The sequence below is a fragment of the Suncus etruscus genome, chromosome 19 (genome assembly GCF_024139225.1).
Source record: "Suncus etruscus isolate mSunEtr1 chromosome 19, mSunEtr1.pri.cur, whole genome shotgun sequence".
In the NCBI taxonomy this organism is placed as follows: Eukaryota; Metazoa; Chordata; class Mammalia; order Eulipotyphla; family Soricidae; genus Suncus; species Suncus etruscus.
In genome coordinates this window covers 809793-833279 of record NC_064866.1, presented here as the reverse complement: position 1 = coordinate 833279, position 23487 = coordinate 809793, and the positions used below count along the sequence as shown (strand labels likewise).

General features: G+C 46.8%; 1 protein-coding gene and 2 non-coding genes across 4 annotated transcripts in view; all 3 read left to right on the top strand.

Annotated features, from left to right (window-relative positions):
• Positions 1 to 3284: 3284 nt before the first annotated feature.
• ARNT (aryl hydrocarbon receptor nuclear translocator) overlaps positions 3285 to 23487 on the top strand; it is an 89866-nt gene continuing 69663 nt past the window's right edge. The window contains exon 1 of one of the 2 annotated variants that reach the window (XM_049765911.1): positions 3285 to 3342. In XM_049765911.1, coding sequence (XP_049621868.1) covers positions 3318 to 3342 — 25 coding nt within the window. In that variant the 5' untranslated portion in view covers positions 3285 to 3317. The remainder of the gene's footprint in view (positions 3343 to 23487) is intronic. The other variant, XM_049765910.1, reaches the window with a different exon arrangement.
• Positions 13783 to 13889, top strand: LOC125997662 (U6 spliceosomal RNA). Its single transcript, XR_007491701.1, has one exon. It is a non-coding gene; the product is annotated as a U6 spliceosomal RNA (small nuclear RNA).
• On the top strand, positions 21783 to 21890 carry LOC125997693 (U6 spliceosomal RNA). Its single transcript, XR_007491729.1, has one exon. It is a non-coding gene; the product is annotated as a U6 spliceosomal RNA (small nuclear RNA).

Genomic DNA, 23487 nt, shown 5'->3' with positions numbered 1-23487 from the left:
GGTGGGGGTTCGGGTCACATCTGGCTATCCTCAGTGTGTGCAAGGCGACTGTCTCACCCTCTGCATTCTCTGTCCAAGCCCACACACTGGAATTTTTTTGAATGTTCTCGTTAAATTTATTTGAAGCAGTGATCACCGTGTTGCAGTAAAAACGAGGAAATGGGTGGAACCCTGCCAGATGCAAGACTTACCTCCCTCCCACGCCATTTATTAGCAGGGTGGATTTGCTTTGACTTTCCTCACCCGTTGTAAGGACAAAAATCTACCTTCCAGTAGATTGTCAGGATCAAGTAAACATTAAGAAAGCAGTGTGGGGAGATAGCATAGCGGTAGGGCATTTGCCTTGCACGAGGTTAACCCAGGACTGATGGTGGTTCGATTCTCGGCACACCCATAGGGTACCCCCAGTCTGCCAGGGGTGCTTTCTGAGTGCAGAGCCAGGAGTAACCACTGAGTGTTCTTGCATTAAATAAATAACGATGGTGCTGGATGGCAATGGATGGAGAGATTCTTCTCTTTGCCACCCCAGGCCACGTGGCTTCGCATCCCCCATTTAGCCAGCGGGTTCCAAGTTAGGCGAACGGCGTAATCAGACTCACAGGCAGGCATCAGGAAGCAACAACTTTATTCATGCCCTATCCACCACATGTGTGTGGCCTACTCATAACCTTTCAAGCACAGCAATACTTTGCTAGCCCTGCGTCTTATCTCCTGTTAGCCATCTTTCCTTTTGGCTCCATGCTGGTCAAAGATCAGAACACAGAAACCCAAAAGCCAGAGCGCCCAGCAGCGCAGAAAAAAAGGCCGAATCCCCTTGGTCCAAGGCTTATCTAACTTTTCCAAGACCCCTCCCAGGAATGGGCAGGGTCTTGCAGGTACGGTAACACCTAATATTCAGTTTCCAAGACCCCTCCCAGAAATGGGTGGGTCTCAGGTAGCTACACCCAGATCCAGGGTCTCAGATAGGTACACTACAGAGTGTCACTGGGTGTGATCCCCAAAACAAACAAAAAGTGGTGTGGGTAGTATCGCTTATGTTTAGAAAATGAGGGGCCGAAGAGATAGCATGGAGGTAGAGCGTTTGCCTTGCATGCAAAAGGACGGTGGTTCGAATCCAGGCATCCCATATGGCCCCTGAGCCTGCCAGGAGTGATTTCTAGAGTGCAGGGCCAGGAGGAACGCCTGAGTGCTGTCGGGTGTGACCCCCAAAACCAAAAAACTAAAATAATTCATTTCAATCCTGCAAACTTCTCTACAGACAAACTCGTGGCTGGGTGCCTTCCAGCTCCTCAAGGCGACGTCGGCATTGGGGAATCCAACTCCATCCTCTGTCCAGGCCTCTAGTTGGGTCTCTCAGGAGAGGGCTGAATGCTCAATCAGACCCTTCGCCTCTACCAGGCCATGATGAGGTGAAGTTTCTCAGAGCCCAGACCTTTAGGCGAAGTTCCCTCAGGGCTGGTGCTTGGAATGGTTGTTCTCCTACGTTGTTGGCCTTGAGGAATCCAACTCCATCTTTGGTCCAGGCTTCCTGTTGGGCCCTCCAGTTGGGTCTGTTGAGGAGAGGGCGAACACTCAGTCAGACAGACCCTCGGCCTCCACAAGGCCATGATGAGGTGCAGTTTCTCAGAGACTCGATCTTTAGGTGAAGTTTCCTCAGGGCTCGTGCTCGGAATGGTTGTTCTACGTCAGCCGGCCGGTGAGTGGCTCCTGACTTGCCCACAGCAGACAAACTCCTCATGGCTGGGTGCCTTCCAGCTCCTGAGGGCGACGTTGGCCTTGGGGAATCCATCTCCATCCTCGGTCCAGGCCTCCTGCTGGGCCCTCCTGTTGGGTGTCCGGAGGAGAGGGCAAACTGCTCAGTTAGTCCCTTCACCTCCCCCAGGCCATGATTTGATGAAGTTTCTCAGAGACTAGACCTCAGGGTTGGTGCTTGGAATGGTTGTTCTTGTTCGTGCTGGCCTTGAGGAATCCAACTCCATCCTTGGTCCAGGCCTCCTGCTGGGCCCTCCAGTTGGGTCTGTTGAGGAGAGGGCGAACACTCAGTCAGACAGACCCTCGGCCTCCACCAGGCCATGATGAGGTGCAGTTTCTCAGAGAATAGACCTTGAGGCCAAGTTCCCTCAGAGCTGTGCTCGGAATGGCTGTTCTCCTAAGTTGCTGGCCTTGGGGAATGCAACTCCACCCTCCGTCCAGGCTTCCTGCTGGGCCCTCTTTTGGGTCTGTTGAGGAGAGGGCGAACCGCTCAGTCAGGCCCTTGGCCTCCACCAGGCCATGATGAGGTGCAGTTTCTCAGAGACAAGTTCCCTCAGGGCTGGGAATGGTTGTTCTGCGAGTGACTCCTGACTCGCCCACCCGAGACAAACTCCAGCTCCTCAAGGCGACAGTGTTGGCCTTGGGGGACCCGACGCCATCCTGGGTCCAGGCCTCCTTTTCGGTCTCTGAGGAGAGGGCTGGAAGCTCAGTCAGTCTCTCGGCCTCCACCAGGCCATGATGAGAGCGAGTGACTCCTGACTTGGCCACACCACACCAGCTCATCATCATGGCCTGGTGCCTTCTAGCTCCTGAGGGCGACATGGTTGGCCTTGGGGGACCCGACGCCATCCTGGGTCCAGGCCTCCTTTTCGGTCTCTGAGGAGAGGGCTGGAAGCTCAGTCAGTGTCTCGGCCTCCAGCAGCCAGGCTGAGGTGCAGCTTCTCAGCGCTGGACCCTGAGGCGAATTCCCTCAGGGCGCGCGGGGACCGTCCGCCGTGGCCAGGCCACGCCACGCCACGCCACGCCACGCCAAGTCCTCATGGTGGAGCCTTCCGCGCAGCCCCTGGGGGCGGCTTCGGGGGCCGGGGGAATCCGACGCCATCCTGGCTCCAGGCCTCCCGCTGGGCCCGCCGCGGGGCCTCTTCGGGCGGGGGCTGGACGCTCTTCGCCTCCGCCGGGAGGACAGGACGAGGGCGAAGTCTCCTCAGGGCAGGCGCGCGCGCTCGCACGGTCGCCCTCCTTCGTCCGCCGGCGGAGCGACACGCTCCGGAGCCGCGGTGGAGGCGGCGCGCCTCTCGCTCCTCCCGCGGACGCCGGCCCCGCGCCCGGCCCTCCCATTGGCTGGCTCCCGCGAGGAGGCGGGGTTTAGGAGAGGACACGCCCCTCGGTGGGCGTGGCCTCGCGCGCCGCCGCAGGACGTCGTGGCCGCCATCTTGCGTCCTGTGGCGGCTTTGGCGGCGGCTGAGGCGGCGGCGGCGGCGGTGGGGGAGCGCGGCCGCGTTCGGGGAGCGAGTCTCCTCCGTCCGGACGCCTCCCGGCGGCCACGGCGGCCTCCGCGCCCGGCCATGGCGGCGTCGGCGGCGAACCCCGGTGAGGGCGGGGACGGCCGGGCGGTGGGGGCGGGGCGGGGCGCGCGGCGTGGGGGAGGGGCGCCTGGGGGAGGGGCGGGGGCCTCAGTCAGCGTCGGTCCGTGTCGGCCAGCCAGCGTCAGTCAGCTTCAGTCAGAGTCAGGCAGTGTCAATATCAGTCAGCCAGCCAGCGTCACTCAGCGTCAGTCAGCGAGTTGGCATCAGTCAGTGTCAGTCCGTCGGCCAGTGTCAGAGTCAGCCAGCCAGTGTCAGCCAGCTTCAGTCAGTCAGTCAGTGTCAGCCAGTGTCACAAGCCAGTCAGTGTCAGTCAGAGTCAGTCAGCGAGTTGGCATCAGTCAGTGTCAGTCCGTCAGCCAGTGTCAGAGTCAGCCAGCCAGTGTCAGTCAGCTTCAGTCAGTCAGTCAGCCAGTGTCAGCCAGTGTCACAAGCCAGTCAGTGTCAGTCAGAGTCAGTCAGCTTCCGTGTCAGTCAGCCTGCATCAGTCAGTGAGTTAGCATCAGCCAGTGTCAGTCGGTCAGCCAGTGTCAGGATCAGCCAGTCAGCCTCAGTCAGTCAGCGTTGTCAGCCAGCCAGTGTCAGTCAGTGTCAGTCACTTGAGTTGGCATCAGTCTATTAGCTAGTGTCAGCCAGCCAGTCACTTGGCATCAGTCAGTCCAGCCAGTGTCAGTCAGCCAGCGTTGTCAGCCTGTCAGCTTCAGTCAGTCAGCATCAGCGAGCTAGCATCAGTGTCAGTCAGCCAGCCAGTCAGAGTCAGTCAGTGTCAGTTAGCATTCTCAGCCTGTTAGCTTCAGTCTGTATCAATTAGCATCAGCCAGCCAGTCAGAGTCAGTCAGCCAGCATCAGTCAGTGTCAATGAGTTCGCATCAGTCAGTGCCAGCCGATCAGCCAGTGCCAGTATCAGCCAGCCAGCATCGTCAGCCTATCAGCTTCAGTCAGTGTCAATCAGTCAGCATAAGTGTCAACCAGCCAGCCAGTCTGCACCCGTCAGTGTCAGCCAGCCAGCATCGTCAGTCAGCATCAGTCAGTGAGTTGGCATCAGTCAGTGTCAGTCAGCTAGCCAGTCAGTCAGCAGCAGTCAGCCAGTGTCAGTCAGCCAGCGTCATCAGCCTGTCAGCTTCAGTCAGTGTCAGTGAGTTAGCATCAGTCAGTGTCAGTTGATCAGCCAGTGTCAATGTCAGCCAGCCAGTCAACATCAGTCAGTCAGCGTCAGTCAGTCAGTGTTGTCAGCCAGCCAGTGTCAGTCACTGTCAGTGTCAGCCAACCAGCGTTGTCAGTCAGCATCAGTGAGTTGGCATCAGTCAGCCAGTGTCAATCAGCCAGTGTCAGTATCAGCCAGCCAGTCAGTGTCAGTCAGTCAGCGTCAGCCAGCCAGCCAGCCAGCGTCATCAGTCTGTCACCTTCAGTCAGTGTCAGTCAGCCAGCATCAGCCAGTGAGTTAGCATCAGTCAGTGTCAGTCGATCAGCCAGCCTGCCAGTGAGCATCAGTCAGTCAGCATTCTCAGCCGGCCAGTGTCAGCCGGCCAGTGTTGTCGGTCAGCTTCAGTGTCAGTCAGCTTCAGTCAGTGAGTTGGCATCAGTGTCAGTCAATCAGCTAGTGTCAGTATCAGTCAGCCAGTCAGCATCAGTCAGTGAGTTGGCATCAGTGTCAGTCAATCAGCTAGTGTCAGTATCAGTCAGCCAGTCAGTCAGCATCAGTCAGTGTCAGCCAGCGTCAATTGATCAGCCAGTGTCAGCCAGCCAGCCAGTCAGTCAGCATCAGTCAGTGTCACCATCGTCAGCCTGCCAGCTTCAATCAGTGTCAGTCATGTCAGTCAGTGAGTTAGCATGTGTCAGTCGATCAGCCAGCGTCAGTGTCAGCATCAGTCAGTCCAGCCAGTCAGTGTCAGCCAACCAGCATCAGTCAGTCAGCCTCAGCCAGTCAGTGTCAGACAGCAAGTCCGCATCAGTCAGAGCCAGTCAATCAGCCAGCCAGCCAGTCAGCTTTAGTCAGTGTGTCAGTCAGTCACTGGGGTTCTGGGACTCGCGTTAGCTCTCCGAGGCGAACATGCCACGTAGGCCTCGTCTTTTCTTTCCTCGAGGCTTGGCGGGCTGGCGTGGTCAGTTGCCCCGGGCAGGCCTGGCGAGGGTCAGGTCCAGTCCTGGTTCCAGTTCGTTCTCTGGGAACCAACAAACAGACAGTGGGAGCGTGGAATGTGAAGTGTGGAGCTAGAACAACCCGAAGCCGGCCAGAGAGAGATGGAGGAGTGGAGGTTGTGGAGAGCCAGTCCCGCCCTCCACTGGCTTGCACACCGCTGTCTGACTGAAAGGCCACTTTCCTCAGACGTCTGCGTCTCACTGGAGGAGGCCTGCCTTAAAGAGCTGGCCGACCCTGATCTCAGTCATTCTCTTTGAAAAGTAGGATTTCCCCCCTTCATTCCTTTCTCTGAAGACTTTTTCTTTTTATTGAAGACTTTATTAAAAAAAAAAAGAAAGCACAGGTGACTTTACTTCCAAATTCACAGCTCTGCCCACGTTGAAATAGAAATCAGATTGTTTTCTGGCCCCTGAGAGATTTATTTTGCAATGCTGACATTTTGCCGTTGGATCCTTGAAATTTACTGTCTTTCTACTAGTGTTCTGGTACTTAAAGAAAATGGGTAATTGCTCCCATATTACTGTTTTTTTCCTCCCCCCAAAGGTTACTCCTGGCTTGCTCAGGGGACCAGGTGGGATGCCAGGATCGAACTTGACCCTACCCATTGTACTAACCCTCTACCCACTGTACTGTTGGTGGCCTACACCCTGTGCTGTCACTCCGGCTCCATCATGTCAGAGTTTTTGAAGTAAAAATTTTAGAGACATAGGTGATAAGATTAGTGGTTAACGGTTCTATTACAGGAAATGCTGAGTAATAGACTGTTGGGAAGATGCTATTATAATGGCAAGCCTGACCTGTAGTAAAATAACCTGTTAACTAGGGAGCAAATAAGGCTTCGATTTTATAGTACCTTGCAAACTACTTATATAACCCGAGTCAAGCTGCAAAGCATTTCTCTTGAGATTTGCCCTAGTAAATAAATTTGATGAAGCTTTTCCCCCAGCAGTACGGGTAGGGCTGATTTATTTTTATGTTGTTTTGTTTTCTAAACAGTAATGAGAAACAACAATATGTGTGTGTGTGTGTGTGTGTGTGTGTGTGTGTGTGTGAGAGAGTGTGTGTGTGTGAGAGAGAGAGAGAGAGAGAGAGAGAGAGAGAGAGAGAGAGAGAGAGAGAGAGAGAGAGAGAGAGATACCAAGTGGTGCCCTGGCTTGCTCCTGGCTCTGTGTCAGTGCTACTTGTGGTGGGCTGGGGGTAGACTATTTGGGACATGGGGATTAAAGCTAGTCAGCCATTAGCCATAATCTCCTACCCGTTGTACCGTTGTTCCCACCCTCATGGTATGACAGTTTCTGGCCATATTTTCATTAGCTGGTCCATATCAACTTCAAAACCTATAAACGTATAATGTCGTTTATTTCTGCAGAATTCTTGTCTAATAAAACATTTGGTTCATTGCCTTTTGAGCATCTGTTCTGCAGTTTTTAGATTTCTTTTTTGATGTTGTTGGAACTTCTATTTGAAGTTATTTGATCCATGATCAGTACCTGGTAATCAAATTAGAAAACTTATATTCACCTTTCATTTCCTTTGTGTTCCTTCATTTCAAAAGGAGGAGATTATAGAGGGATTGTGAACTTTTAGCAGCCTGTCAAAGTTTTGGAAAATGAAGATCTTGAATGGAAATGTACTGTGTTTTCTGAAAAGAAAGTAAATGGTTTTGGGTGCAGAATTCTGTATTACATGGTCAAATTTTTCTTTTGTGCTGGTGGGGGAGGTGAGGATGGGGAAGTTGGGTGTGTGGAGTGGAGTGGGAGAGACTGGGGGGCACAACCCAGCCAGCCGTGCTCGGCGGTTACTCTTTGTTTAGTGCTCAGGGATCTCTCGTGCTTATTCTCAGGAACCATCTGTACACCAGGTTTGAACGTGGCATCCTGCAGGCACATTATGTGGCACACCAGCCAATTGAGCTTTCTAGCGACCTTATACTTATCTTCTAGAGTTTTTCCTTCTTTTGTCATCATTGATTTCAGCTTTGCCATTTTAGGGCTATAATCCCTAGTACCTTGAGTTTTCCCTACGTGGTTTTCTGCTCCTGGCTCGGTTCTTTAGGTGGCATGGTCATGAGTTACTGGAGATTGAAACAGGATTTCCTCTGTGCAGAGCTTGGCCTCGCCCTTGAGCCCAGCCCCTCTACTTTTGTCTTATTTTTGGTGTTAAGGTTTCCCTGTTACCCTTCTTAAGGGGGCGAGGGTTAAGGTATTGGTCAGGGGCTACTCCTCTCTCTTCTCAGGAGTGACCTTAGCAGTGCTGAAGGAATCCTATGGGGGCTGGGAAGAAAATATGGTTATTTCATAGATTTCTATTGTATATTTACAAATACATTTTTTTGGTTTTGTTTTTTGGGCCACACCCGTTTGCTGCTCAGGGGTTACTCCTGGCTAAGCGCTCAGAAATCGCCCCTGGCTTGGGGGGACCATATGGGACGCTGGGGGATAGAACCACAGTCATTTCTTGGCTAGCGCTGGCAAGGCAGACACCTTACCTCTAGCGCCACCTTGCCGGCCCCTACAAATACATTTAACAATTATTTAACTTTTCTTCCTGAACTTCATTTAAGTTAACCCTCAGATTTAATAACACTGCTTGCTAAGCATATTAATTGGATTTAGAAACTGTTGGTGGACCTTCAGTGTTTGCAGGCTATCTGTCGCTAGATCAAAAGAATAATTTTTCTAACCCCAGTGGCGCTTTGGGGCTACTCCTGGCTCTGCACTCAGAAATACTCCTGGCAGGCTCGACAATATAGGATGCCAGGGATCAAAACTAGATCTGTCCTGGGTAGGCCACGTGCGAGGCAAACCCCCTATCGCTGTGCTATCTCTCCCGGCCCCAGCATTCATATTTTTATATTCTTTTTTTTTTTTTTTTTTTGGGTCACACCTGGCAGTGCTCAAGGGTTACTCCTGGCTCCACGCTCAGAAATCGCTCCTGGAAGGCTCAGGGGACCATATATGGGATGCCGGAATTCGAACCAATGACCTTCTGCATGAAAGGCAAACGCCTGACCTCCATGCTATCTCTCTGACCCCAGCATTTATATTCTTTTTTTTTTTTTTTTTTTCGTTTTTGGGTCACACCCGGCATTGCTCAGGGGTTACTCCTGGCTGTCTGCCCAGAAATAGCTCCTGGCAGGCACGGGGGACCCTATGGGACACCGGGATTCGAACAAACCACCTTTGGTCCTGGATTGGCTGCTTGCAAGGCAAACGCCGCTGTGCTATCTCTCCGTGTCCAGCATTTATATTCTTTAACACTGATTCTTACCATTGGAAAGTCGCAGTGGGTGGGTGAAGCCTTAGGCTTTATCTTTGTTATTTGTAGAATGCTAATGACTTCAAGGAGCATTTTAATTACTTAAAAATCTTAAAAAATATTTTAAATTATTCATGTGATTTGTAATATGTTGACTAAGTTATTGATTGGAAAGAGATCAGGTATTTGACTTACTGTTAGAACAGTAAGCCAGAGATTAGAGTTGTTAAGAATATATGTATTGGGGCCGGCGTGGTAGCGCTAGAGGTAAGGTGCCTGCCTTGCCAGCGCTAGCCTAGGACAGACCGTGGTTCGATCCCCCGGCGTCCCATATGGTCCCCTGAGCCTGCCAGGAGCAACTTCTGAGCGCATAGCCAGGAGTAACCCCTGAGCATTACAGGGTGTGGCCCAAAAACCAAAATAAAAAAAGAATATATGTACCATGACTTGAGCTTGAGCTTGAGACTGTGGTAGAGGGCAAAGAAGGGAAACTTAAGTTTGTGGCAAAAAAAAAAAAAAAAATTAATATGGGGTAGGGTGGTTGCCTTGCTCATGACTGACCTGTGTTTGATCCCCAGCACCAGCAGGAGTAATTCCTGACTGCAGAGCCAGGAGTAAGTCCAGGGCATTGCCAGGTGTGACCCCTGTTCCCCGCAAAACCAAATCAAAACAAAACATATGGGGAGAAGATAGTACAGTGAATAAAGTGCTTGCCCGGCATGTGGCTGTCCCTGGTTCTATCACCTGCATCCCATACGGCAGGGGTCTCAAACTCAATTTACCTGGGGGCTGCAGGAGGCAAAGTCCGGGTGAGGCAAGGCTGTATAAGGAATTTTGCTTACCGAATATTCGCAATAAAAATCGCATTAGTAAGAAAAAATGTTTAATGTGATTTTTTCTTACTAATGCAATTTTTATTGCGATTATTCGGTAAGCGAATAATCGCGAATACTGCGATATTTGAAGGCTGGCCACGGGCCACAAAATGTTGTACGGAGGGCCACAGACGGCCCGCGGGCCGTGAGTTTGAGACCCCTGCCATACGGTCTCCTGTGCCCTCCAGGAGTGATTCCTGAGTTCAAAGTCAGGAATAATTCATGAACACCATTGAGTGTGGCCCCAAACCAAATATATATGAATTTACTTGATTTTTTTTTACTTAAGTTATATCTTTTTTTTGGGGGGAGGGGCTATCCTTTAGATCACACCAGAGGCCTGACACATGTGAAGACCAGTACTCTACTGCTGATCCATCTTCACCCATGACTTACAGTTTGAACAGCTTCAGTTAGCAAAACACCTAGCCTTACTTTTATTTGCTTTATTCCAAATATGAGAAAATGTGTAATTTACCTTTGTTTTTCATAATAAAGAAAAATGTAGACTTTATGCATTGTGAAATTAAGAGGTCAAATAATAAATAATTATGTCCTATTACAAGACCCATTTAAACTACTTTCTTTTTTTTTTTGTTTTTGTTTTTGGGCCACACCTGGCAGTACTCAGGGGTTACTCCTGGCTGTCTGCTCAGAAATAGCTCCTGGCAGGCACGGGGGACCATACGGGACACTGGGATTTGAACCAACCACCTTTGGTCCTGGATCGGCTGCTTGCAAGGCAAACACCGCTGTGCTATCTCTCCGGGCCCTAAACTACTTTCAAATTGTATTTCCATGTACATTTTTTTAAAACCTAGGTATGCAAATATATGTATATATATATATATATATATATATATTTTTTTTTTTTTTTTGATTGGGTCACATCCAGTGGCACTTAGGGCTTACCCCTGGGTCTGTGCTCAGGAGTCACTGCTGGCAGTGCTCAGGGAACTATATGTGGTGCTGAGGTTGAACCCAAGTCAGCTGTATGCAAGGTAAGCAAATTCCTTACCTACAACACTATCTCTGCAGCCCCTAAATTTATGATTTAACATTGTAATTAGAACTTAAGTGTCATGGCTAAAGAAACTGTGGTACATCTATTCAATGGAATATTATGCAGCTGATAGAAAAAAAATGGAACTCACGAAATTTGCTTATATGGATGGATTTGGAGACTATTATGTTGAATGAAATAAGGTCAGAGGGAGAGAGATAAGCACAGCATAATCTCATATGTCAGATTTAAGAAAAATAACAACAATTTAATAATAATACCCAGAGACAATACAGACCGAGGGGTGGAAGGACCAGCCCATGGTAACAAGCTTATCACAAAGAGTGGTAAGTGCAGTTAGAGAAATGACTACACTAACAGTTACCATGACAACGATAGAGAAATACACCTGTCTTGAAGACAGGCAGGGGGTGGGTGGAAGTAGGAAATGGGGGACAATGGTGGTAGGAAAGTTGCACTGGTATAGGAGTGTGTATGCATTTTATGACTGAAAAGCAATTTCGAACGTGTTTGTAAACAAGGTGCTTAAATGAAGAAATTATATATCAAATGAACGTAAGTACCATGAGCAGTACCTTTACTTTCCTTGTTTATTCTGGTGTTGGTTTGATTGCTTTGGTCGTGTGTGGTGTGAGTAAGAGCTAAAAAATGTTTGTTGAACAAATGAGTAAAGTTAAATTGCAACATTGGAGGTTCGTGTCTTTATTCATGGCTAACATGGGATATCTTTGGGTTTTTTTGGGGGGGGGCACACCTGTTTGATTCTCAGGGGTTAAGCACTCAGAAATTGCCCCTGGCTTGGGGGGACCATATGGGACGCCGGGGGGGTTTGAACTGCAGTCGCGATCTTTCCTTGGCTAGCACTTGCAAGGCAGACACCTTACCTCTAGCGCCACCTCACCGGCCCCAGATATCTTTGTTTCTATAAATCACTTTTTATTGAAGTACATGGACTTTCACGACTACTAAACCTACTTTTCATAGATACATCATTTCAACAGCACACTTACAACCAAGGTTCCACTTCCTTCCACCAATGTCAAATGGGACCCCACTTCCTTCTCCGGTGTAACCTCAGTTCTGTGGACAGAATCTTCAATTCTGTTGACTTTGGCCATTTGTGTTTACTTTGTTGTTACATTTGCTGTTGACTCTGCACTCAGAAATTACTCCTGGCAGGCTTGGGGGGACCATATGGGATGCAGGGGATTGAACATGAATTGGCTAATGCAAGGCAAAATGCCCTACCTGCTGTGCTATGGCTCCAGCCTCACATTTGTTGTCTCACATCTGGAATAGGTTTGTTACATTTTTTATTTGAAAGTATTTTAGTGGAAAAGTACATTAAAATTATCATTTGTCATGATAGGTGGAAAGTATATGTTACATTGGTCATCTGTGCCCACTCTTTTTGTTTGTTTGATTTTGAGCCACAATCGACAGTGCTCAGGGGTTACTTTTGGCTCTGCACTCAGGAATTACTCCTGAATGTGCTGAGGGACTACATGGGACGCAGAGGATCAAACCCAAGTTGGCTGCATGCAAAGTAAGTGCCCTACTTGCTGTACAGCTTTTGAAACATTTTTTTTTGGGGGGGAAGGGGTACACCCAGTGGTGCTCAGTGGTAACTCTGGCTCTGCATTCAGGAGTCATTCCTGGTGGGCTCGGGGTACTGTATGGGATGCTGAAAATTAAACTCTGGTCAAGGTATGTGCCCTAAATACTGCCTTGTAAAGCTTTAAGAGCTTTCTGTTTTTAAACTAGGGCCAGAACAGTAGTACTGTGAGTGGGTGTTCACCTCGCATGCAGCCGAGTGGGCTTAATCCTCAGTGTCCCCTAAGCACAGCAGGCGTGATTTCTGAGTACAGAGGCAGAAGTAAGTTCTGAGTAGCTTGGATTTGGGGTGTGGCTCAAATTTTTTTGTTTTATTTTGTTCTGGGGTCACACCAGTTGGCGTTCAGGGGTTACTTCTGGTTTTGCACTCAGAAATTATACCTGGCGGGCTTGGGGGACCATGTGGGATGCTGGAGATTGAACCCGGGTCAGCTATGCAAGCAAGGCAAATAAATGTGTACCCACTGTGTTATATTCCAGGACCTCCCTCCCCCCAGTTAATTTTAAATTGGGTCTGTGGTTCCATGCAAGGGCTTGAGGCTCAGTTGCTCAGATCCAGTGCTTCTGAGGCTACCTGGGGTCATTCCAGAAGTGCTTAGTGGCTTTCAGGATGAATCCAGCAGTGTTTGGACCTCGAATTGCTTAAGAGACCATATGAGGGGCCAGAGTGATAGCACAGTGGCAGGGCGTTTGCTTTGCACATGGCCAACACAGGACAGACACCGTACTGATTCTCGGTATCCCATATGGTTCCCCGAGCCTGCCAGGAGCGATTTCTGAGCGAAGAGCCAGGAGTAACCCCTGAACATAGCCGGGGTGGCCCCAAAACCACACACACACACACACACACAAAAGAGACCATGTGATACTAAGATGGAACTAGCTTCAGCCACATGAAAGGCATGTGCCTTAACCGTTGTATGTGCCTCTGGCCTTTTCCTTTCTTTTAAATTTTTTTTATTAACACACATGAGATACAGAACTAAAAAGTTGATAATTGTGGGACCGTGAGTGCACAGAAGGTAGGTTGTTTACCTTGCATAGATTCCCATATGGTCCTCTGACCCTGCCAGGAATAACCCCTGAGCACCACTGGTGTGTCCCCCAAATGAAACAAAACAAAATAACAAAAAAAGTTGTTGATACTTGAGGTTTAGTCACACAATGTTTCAACACCCATTCTTTCGCCAGCTCATTTCCCGCTACACATTTCTTCTGTCCTTAAAGGAGCCCTTTTAATACTTTTTGCAAAACTGCTTTCAAGGCCATGAAATCTCTAAGTTGTTGCCTGTCCATGTATTGCTCTCTCAAATCTGAATGATACTGTAGCTGGGTAAAATATTCTTGATGAGGGAGTGTTCATTCCATTGAGTTTTTGTGTTATATCCTTCCATATTCTTCTGTTGTGTAGAGGTTCATTTTCTAGATCTGCTGTCCATCTCATGGGCTTGCCTTTTTAAATTTCTTTTTTGAGCTTGCTTGCTTTCAATATTCTATCTCTTATCATTAGCTTTATCGTTAAATTTTTTTTATCGAGTGCTCACTTTGGCATCACATATACTAAAATTGGAACGATACAGAGAAGATTAGCATGGCTCCTGCACAAGGATGACACGCAAATTCGTGGAGTGTTTCAATTTTTTTTTTGGCCACACCCGTTTGATGCTCAGGGGTTACTCCTGGCTAAGTGCTCAGAAATTGCTCCTGGCTTGGGGGGACCGTGGATTGAACCGCGGTCCTTCCTTGGCTAGCGCTTGCAAGGCAGACACTTTACCTCTAGCGCCACCTCACCGGCCCCAGCGTTCCATTTATTTAAAAAATTTTTTTATTGAATCTCTGGGAGATAAAGTTAAAAGTGTTTGATGGTTGAGTTTCAGTCATATAATATTCCAGCACCTTTATTAGTCCATTTCCCATGACTAGTTTTCCCAGTTAGCATCAGTGTTATGAAGAGTTCTTTTTTTTTTTTTTTTTTTTTTTTTTGGGGGGGGTTTTGGGCCACACCCAGTAACGCTCAGGGGTTACTCCTGGCTATGTGCTCAGAAGTTGCTCCTGGCTTGGGGGACCATATGGGACACCGGGGGATCGAACCGCGGTCCGTCCAAGGCTAGCGCAGGCAAGGCAGGCACCTTACCTTCAGCGCCACCGCCCGGCCCATGAAGAGTTCTTCTATGTTGTCCATATACTTTATGGGTTTAGGTCTGATATCAAGTTCTTTATTCCATTTTGATTTGATTTTTGTGCGTGGCATTTTCTAGAAAGAATTCTTTTTTTGTTTTGTTTTGCACATAGCTGATCAGTTTTTCCATCACCACTTGAAGAGGCTTTCCTTGTTCCACTTTATTTTTTGTTCTATTATCTGATAATATTAACTGTATATCTCAGGGTCTTTTTCAGGATATTCAGTTCTATTCCATTATCTGAAAGACTATTCCAATAGCATGTTTTTAAATTACTGTTGCTTTGAGTACAATTTGAAGTTGAAGAAGATGCCCTCACTCTTCTTTTTCCAAAGGTTGTTTTAGCTGTTGGGTATTACTATTACTTCAGGAGTTGCTCTTTTCCTCCCCTGCCTGTCCTCACCCAGTAATAGTAAATATACCAGTAGATCAGTGTGAAATTTGATGAGGAGCTGTTTGATGGCCTCATACTTGGCTTTGTGCACTCAGAAGATTTGGATCTGGGTCCATTGAAATAGTGAAGGTCAGGTGAGGAGGCTGCTGGAGCCTCACCAGAGAGAGGGATCCCTACCCAGCCCTGGTACTAAAAGGGCGTTGGTGTTAATATTGAATATCTCTGCTATAATTAAAAATAAATGTTGAGCTAATTTATAGTAACTAATATCTTAACATTTTTATGCCTTCTGTTCTAAATATGTAATCTCACTTAATCTATGTATTATCTCATTTAATTTTAAATCTTGAGGATTTATCATATATACTGAAGATATAGCTCCTGGTAGGCAAGTGGGGGGACCATATGGGACACCGGGATTCGAACCAATCACCTTAGGTCCTGGATCGGCTGCTTGCAAGGCAAACACCGCTGTTCTCTCTCTCCGGCCCCCCAAATTGCCATTTTTTAAAGAAATGTTTGTATTTGACAATTTAACATATGTTGTAAGTATAATCCAGTTAGGACTAAAGTCTGTCGTCCAGGCTCTTCACTTTGTTCCTGGAAAGAGTTTTCGAATAAATCAAAGAAGTAAAGTACTGAGGTGGGAGCCATAGAACATGTGATTGCTTTGCACGTGACTAACCTGGGTTTGATCCCCGGCATCCTTAAGGTCCCCTAGCACTCCCAGGGCTGAGCACAGCCAAGTGTGGCCCAAAAAAGCAGTAAAATAAAATAAAATAAAATGAATTCCTTCCTCTTAAAAAAAAAAGTACTGAAAGTAGTTTCTAAAGAGAATATCATTGTTTCTAAGTGAGGCTGTTTACGAAAAGTAAGGGCACATCTAAGAGAATAATATTCAGCCTTTTCTTTCATAGCTATAAACTGGAAAATAGGAGAAACTTTTTTTTGACTTCCTCTTGGCCAAGACTAAAAGAAACCAAAGTAGGTGTTCTCACCCCACAGCACTGTAACTTCAGAACCCTGCATGGTTCTGCTGCATGGTTGGGGAAGTTTTTTTGTTTTTCGGGCCACACCCATTTGATGCTCAGGGGTTACTTCTGGCGAAGCACTCAGAAATCGCCCCTGGCTTGGGGGGGACCATATGGGATGCCCGGGGATCGAACTGTGGTCCTTCCTTGGCTAGCGCTTGCAAGGCAGACACCTTGCCTCTAGCGCCACCTCGCCGGCCCCATGGGGAAGTTTTTGATGAACCTTCAAGAGGTTTCAGTGAAAAGGCTCTGATCCACAGACTGCAGAATCACAGACCAGTATTTCTAGATCAGAAGTTCTCATTATTTAAGCTACCACCCCTTTTTAGGAAAAAAAAAATATCACGCAGTAGTCCCTCCAGCCCCCAGTTGCATTTGAAGCCATTACCAATACCCTTCTGGATGGATAGTTAGTTCTGGTGCTTAGGTAAAAGAGTGCTATTATGCACAAGTTTCCCAATTATATTGAAATGGAGTAAATTAGACGGGGTGGAGTGTAGATGGGATTTCAGAAAAGGAGAGTTTTGGGGTGATGATTTCCTGGAGTCAGTATCTTTCTTGTGTAACCTTTGCAGTTGTAAACTGGTAAGATTTGGGTATAATTTTTTACCATATAAGTGTTTTGTAATGAACAAAATGAATCTGAAAGTTGTCACTTGAGACTTATCTTGAATTTATTTCTCCAGCTGCTACTTGGGGGGGGCACATCTGGCACTGCTCAGGATTTACTCCTGGCTCTGTGCTCAGGGATCACTCCTAGAAGGGTTCTGGTTCTCCCTAACTCTTCAGATTTCAGCTGGTCTCAGCCTTATTGCTCTCACCTTTTGAAATATCCAGCATCAGTAACACATTAACTTCTGTGGCAAAACATTTTTTTTGGGGGGGTCAAACCTGGCAGTGCTCAGGTTATTCCTGGCTCTGCGCTCAGAAATCACTCTTGGCAGGCACAGGGGACCCTAAGGGATACTGGGATTTGAACCACTGTCCGTCCTGGATCAGCTGCGTGCAAGGCAAATCCCCTACCGCTGTGCTTTCTCTCCGGCCCTGGCAAAAACATTTTTAAGATTCCAGGCATTGTATGTAGACTGGCAAAAATTGGATCCAACATTTGAAAGGGGGATGGTGATGTTGACATCAAGTAAAAGGTAAATCTTTGTAAAAGCTTCTAGATATTTGCTTAGGGGAGTGATAAAAAGTTGTGGTTGTTTAACTTTGTGATGTCTTCACAAAGGGATCTTTTCCCGTAAGAGGCAAAGTTTTTTTTTTTTTTTTTTCCTGCCACACTGAGTGCCTGAGTGGTACTCAGGCATTACTCCTGGCATTGTTGGGGAACTATATGGAATGCCAGGGATTGAGCCAGTTTGGCTACATACAGTTTGGCTACAAACACCCTATCTGTTATGTTACCGCTCTGTCCCAAGGCAAAATTTTTTTATTCTTAACCATATAGGCCAATTTTTTTTTGGCCTTTTTTTCAGGGGGCACACCTGGTGATGCTCAGGAGTTACTTCTGGTTATCCGCTCAGAAATAGCTCCTGGCTTGGGGAACCATATGGGATGCCGGGGATCAAACTGCAGTCCATCCTAGGTTAGTGCATGCAAGACAAACGTCCTACCTACCACCTGCTCCACCGTTTCGTTCCGGTCCTTTTCCTTCTTTTCTTATTCTTTCTCTTTCTTTGTCTTTCTCTTTATATATCATCAGTGCTCAGGAGGTCTCAACTCTGCTTAGGGGAGAGTTGCTTCCTTTGGTGCTAAGGGGGCCATATAATCCTGGGGATTGAATTTAAGCCTGCAAAGCATGTATTCCCGAACTATCTAGTCCCAAAGGTTAGTTTTTCTCACACTTCAGGATAGGTAAATGAAAGTGTTACATTTCACTGTGTATTTATGATTGATTGTACTTTTTTGGAGCATAAAATGATTGTGCGTGAGATACACACATTTTAGACACAAGAAGATAGACAAAATAGGCCATATTGGGCAGGTAAGAATGTGCTTTGAACGTGGCCAATGTGGGTTTGATCCCCGGCACTTTGGCACTTTGTATCATTGCCTGATCCCTTCCTGGAGTGAGACCGGGTGCAGAGCCAAGAGTAAACTGAGCACAACCAGGTGTGGTCCCAAAACAAAAGCAAAAAACAAACAAAAAAAATTAAACACAACAAAAAAACCAACCCCAAAGAAGTGGCATATACACAAAGGAAGTCTGTGTAGTTCCAAGAAAGAGCAAAATCATGCAGTTGGCCCTCAACAGCTTTGTTTTAGTTTTATTTTCAGAAAAGAGAGTGATATGTTTGGGAGTTTCTGGTCTATTTTATTTCCATACTTCTATTACTTCCAACTTTAAATCTGTCACACGAATCTTTTAATCTACATTCTCTTTATTCTGACTTAAAGGTATTTAGTTTTATCTTGAATCAGATTGGAAAGTTTTATCTTGGCATTCGAGGCCTTCTCATAATTTTGCATCTGCCATCTTTCTTTTGAAATTTGTGTTTTTCCAATAGTTCTCTTTTGATATTTTTATACTTCCCTTTCAGATTTGCTCTTTTGGTGGGGACACACTCAGCCTCGCACAGGGATTACTCCTGACTCTGCGCTCAGAAATGTTCCTGATAGGCACTAGGGACCACATGGAATGCTGGGATTCAAACCACTGTCCACTACCTACCATGCCCTACCACTGTGCTATCTTTCTGGCCCCAAGATTTGATCTTTTGTTTTGTTTTGTTTTGTTTTTGAGCCACACCTAGTGACGCTCAGGGGTTAACACCTGGCTAGGCACTCAGAAATTGCTCCTGGTTTGGGGGGCCATATGGGACGCCAGGGGATCAAGCCACGGTTTCTTAGGCTAGCACTGGCAAGGCAGATGCCTTAACCACTTGCACCACCACTCTGGCTCTGATTTGCTCTTTTTTTTTATGGAATGCCTTTTCCCTTCTCTTTACTTATGTAGAGACTTCACTTTGTTTGACCTAACCTTTGGAAACTTCCTGCCTGGCTGTTTGGCTATTTGCTTGTTTCCTTTTGTTCTTCCTTCCTCTTGAGTACTTCATCAGTACAAGGAACAGTACAAGATTTTAATTCACCCCAAGTTAAAAAATCATCTCTTCTCTCTTGAAATTCTTCTACTCTTCGAGTCTGTATATTCTTATTATTAGAAATATAAACTTTATTTGCTTATTTTTGGTTTGGGGGCCGAACCTGGCAGTGTTGGGACCTATTTCTGGCAGTGTTCTGGAGATCATGTCATGCCAGGGATTGAACTCTGAGCTCACAATGCTAAGTAAACATGCTGGCTTTCTTTTTGTTGTTGTTTTTGGGTCACACCCGGCAGTGCTCAGGGGTTCCTCCTGGCTCTACGCTCAGAAATCGCTCCTGGCAGGCTTGGGAGACTATCTGGGGTGCCGGATCCGAACCACCATCCTTATACATGCAAGGCAAACACCCTACCTCTGTGCTCTCTCTCTGGCTCCAAACATGCCAGCTTTCTGAACTTAATTTTTTCCGCAATGAAAAACAACTGCCCTTCCAGTGCAAAGCAAGTGCTCCCTGACTGCAAAGCAAAATGTGGCCACCCTTCAGAACAAAACAGCAACTCCCCCAAAATTAATAGCAACAAATACTGACATTTGTCAGTCTTACTAGTAATAGAGAAATTTACATTGAACAAAATGATATTTTGGACTGTTTGATACTTTATTGAAAGAAACTTCCTATTGAAGCAAAATGGGTAAAGTTTTTTGATTTGTTTCTGGGCTATGCCTAGTTGTGCTCAGGGCTTACTCTTGGCTTTGCACTCCAGAATTATTCCCTGCTCAGTTCAGCTCTGCTCAGGAGACTATATGGGGTACAAGGGATAAAATACTATATGGGGTACAGGGGATAAAATGCTGCATACACCCTCCCTACCTTCTGTATTATCTTGTTGGCCCCTAATGGGTAAAGTTTTAAAATGTGCTTTTATGGAGAGAGAGGGAGAGGGGGAGGGGGAGGGGGGAGGGGGAGAGGGGGAGGGGGAGGGGGAGGGGGAGAGGGAGAGGGAGAGGGAGAGGGAGAGGGAGAGGGAGAGGGAGAGGGAGAGGGAGAGAGGGAGAGGGAGAGGGAGAGGGAGAGGGAGAGGGAGAGGGAGAATTTTCAAAGTCTAACTTTGCATGCTGGATGGATCCCAGGGTTTGATCATTAGTACCACATGGCCTATTTGGTCCCTCTGAGTAGTACCAGATGTCAAAAAAAAAAAAAAAGCCCCCAAATCATTTTCAGAAATTTGTTATAGAGAAATACAGGTGTGGGGCCAGACAGTACAGTGTGCAGGATACTCACCTTGCATGCGGATGACTTGGGTGTCCCCAGCACCCTGAGCTTCAGCAGTTGTGATCCCTGAGGCAGAGCCAGTCAGTAATAAGTCCTGAGTACTGTTAGGTTTATAACCCCTCCAAGGATGAAAAGCATTATTTATGACAGAGATAGTATAAATGTCATATGCTGTTTAGATTATAAAGTACTATATAAATATTAAAAAGATTGGGGTAGGGCCTAGAGCAGTGGTACAAGTGCTAGGGTGTTTGCCTTGCACACACTAATCTAGGATGGACCATAGTTCGATCCCCCAGTGTCCCATATGGTCCCCCAAACCAGGGGCGATTTCTGAATGCATAGCCGGGAGTAACCCCTGAGCGTCACTGGGTATGACTCAAAAAGCAAAAAAAAAAAAAAAAAAAAAAAAAAAGATTGAGCTAACATTTACTGACATGGCACATCTTTAAGATATGTTGTTGGAAAGAAAATATTCAGAAGACAGGGCTGGAGCGGTGGCGTAGCAGTAGGGTGTTTGCCTTGCATATGACTGACCTAGCGTGGTTCGATCCCCGGCATTCCCATATGGTCCCTTGAGCCAGAGCAATTTCTGAGCACAAAGTCAGAAGTAACCCATAAGCATCACTGGGTGTGGCCCAAAAAACTGTTAGACAAAACAAAACAAAAAAGAAAATATTCAGAAGAATTGTAGCATGAACTCCCCCTTTTAATATAAATTTTTTATTTTTACTTATTTAAAAATTTTTTTTTGGTTTGGGGACTACAGGGCTTACTCCTGTCCCTGTGCTCAGAAATCATTCCTGGCAGGGTTGGGGGACCATATGGGATAGTAGGTATCGAAACCAGTTTGGCTACATGCAAGGCAAATGCCCTACCTGCTGTGCTTTTGCTCCAGACCTAAAAATTTTTTTTCTTTTTTTTTAGATTTTTTGGGCCACACCCAGTGGCGCTCAGGGGTCACTCCTGGCATGCGCTCAGAAATCGCTCCTGGCTTGGGGGACCATATGGGACACTGGGGGATCAAATTGCGGTCCGTCTTAGGGTAGTGCCAGCAAAGCGTAGATGCCTTACCATTCTGCACCACTGCTCTGCTCTGGCCAGCCCTAAAATTTTTATTTTTATATTACCATGTACTAATACACATAGTAGAAAGAAAGAGGGTTGAGAATATTTGTGTGAAAATATTAGTTCTGGGGGCTGGAGAGATAGCATGGAGGCAAGGCATTTGCCTTGCATGCAGAAGGATGGTGGTTTGAATCCCGGCATCCCATAGTGTCCCCCGAGCCTGCCAGGAATGATTTCTGAGTGTAGAGCCAGGAGTAAGTAACTGACCCCGGAGCGCTGCTGGGTATGACCCAAAAAACAAAAACAAAAACAAAAACAAAAAAAAAGAAAGAAAAAGAAAAGGAAAGGAAAGAATGAAAATATTAGTTCTGGAGAGAGAATACATTAGGGGAGGCATTTGTCATGAATGTAGTGTGTCAGCTGCAACCATTGCCTGAATTGCTGGCTTTACATGTGGTTTCGAATCAGGACTAGTTCCTGAGCGCTGTCCAGTTGACCCAACCTTCCTCACAAAATAAAACGAAAATACTTAAAAAACTGTTTATAGTGCTCGCTTCGGCAGCGCATATACTAAAATTGGAACGATACAAAGAAGATGAGCATGGCCCCTGCGCAAGGATGACACACGAATTTCATGAAGCGTTCTATATTAAAAAATGTTTATAGCAATTATGCATGGGGATGAGTGGGTTTGAGGTCTTACGTCTAAAACTGCTTCTGCGTTACTTGGAAATTTTTAGAAGTTTTATCTTTTCAAATGAGCCTGAGCACTGCACGTGGAGTAGCCCATAAGCGGCGTCATAGATAGCCCAGGAAACAAGTGGTGATTATGATTTGAAAGATTGAGCTAAATTCTTTAAGATCCCCCTTATGTAACACATACAACTGACTTTCTTTGTGTGTGTGTGTGTGTTAAGGAAAAAACAATGGCATTAATTGTGACATTTAATAAATAATAATTTATTATGTAATAAATGTATTTAGTAATAAATAATAAAATTTATTCAACAATTTATTAATTTAATAGACAGTTAATTATGGCATGTAATAAACCTTCTCTAGTTGTTTCGAGCTACTAGGACACAGGTCCCTCCCACTCCCTTAATCTCAGCTCTGCTGCTGGAGAACTTGGCTTTGGCAACGATAGGTTGCTTGGGAGCGGACCCTTCCCCACAACTTGGTGGTAGCCCAGTTGTGCCGTATCATTGATGGAGCCGCTCCAGGTTTGTGTTTGGCCGTATTACTGCTCACTGACCATGGTTTCAGAATTTGTCAAGGGTATCCAACAGTTGGGCAGGAGTTTTGATTTCTAAGCGGCAATGCCTCTTACCACTTTCCCACAGTAACCTGGATGATACTTGTTACAGTCAGTTGTGTGGTAATGTGCAGACATGCGTTACCTTGATTGCTTCTGGTGCTCACCTACGCAGCTGGAGCTCACACAGCCCCTTACTTTTCAGATTGTTAGTGTAGATGGCATGTTGACTGGTGAGACAAACGAGCAATATGGCTTTTTTTTATTTCTTAGGTTTTACAACCATAAACTGGTGCCTAGTGGGAGGGTGGCTGCTCCCAGATTGGTGTTCAGAGGTGATGGTGATGAGACCCTACACTTAGACACACACTCACACACACACACACGCACACGCACACGCACATACACGCACACGCACATAGGATCATTGGGCAGAGGCAGAGAGATAGCGGTTTGAATTGGAATAAGTATTTTGCCTGCAGGATGCCTGAGTATAATTCCTGGTACCGTCTGGCTCTCCAAAACACTGTTGAGGAAACAAGTGAGCGCAGACCCAGGAGTAGCTTTTGAACAATGCTGGCTATGTGTGTGCAAACACCTCTCTCTGCAGGTAGGATCATGTATTTATGTATCATCTGGTTAAAGAAGTAGGACTGGAGCAGTAACACAGTGAGTAAGATGTTTGCCTTGCATGTTTGCATGTGGCCAACCAGGCTTTGATCCTCGGATCCCGTATGGTTGGTGCCCTGAGTCTGCCAGGAGTAATTCCTGAGCCACACGGTCCCCTGGTTCCTCCAGGACGGATCCCTGAGTGCAGAGACAGACAGAAGTAACCCCATTTCCCCCACCAAAAAGAAACATTTTCACTGTGGCACAAACTGACAGAATTAAATGTTGCCATTTTAACCGTTTAAAAATGGACAGTTCAGTGACTTCAGTGTATCCACAGTGTGGTGCAGCCATTTCACTTTCGCTTCCACAGTTTTTTGGGGGAAG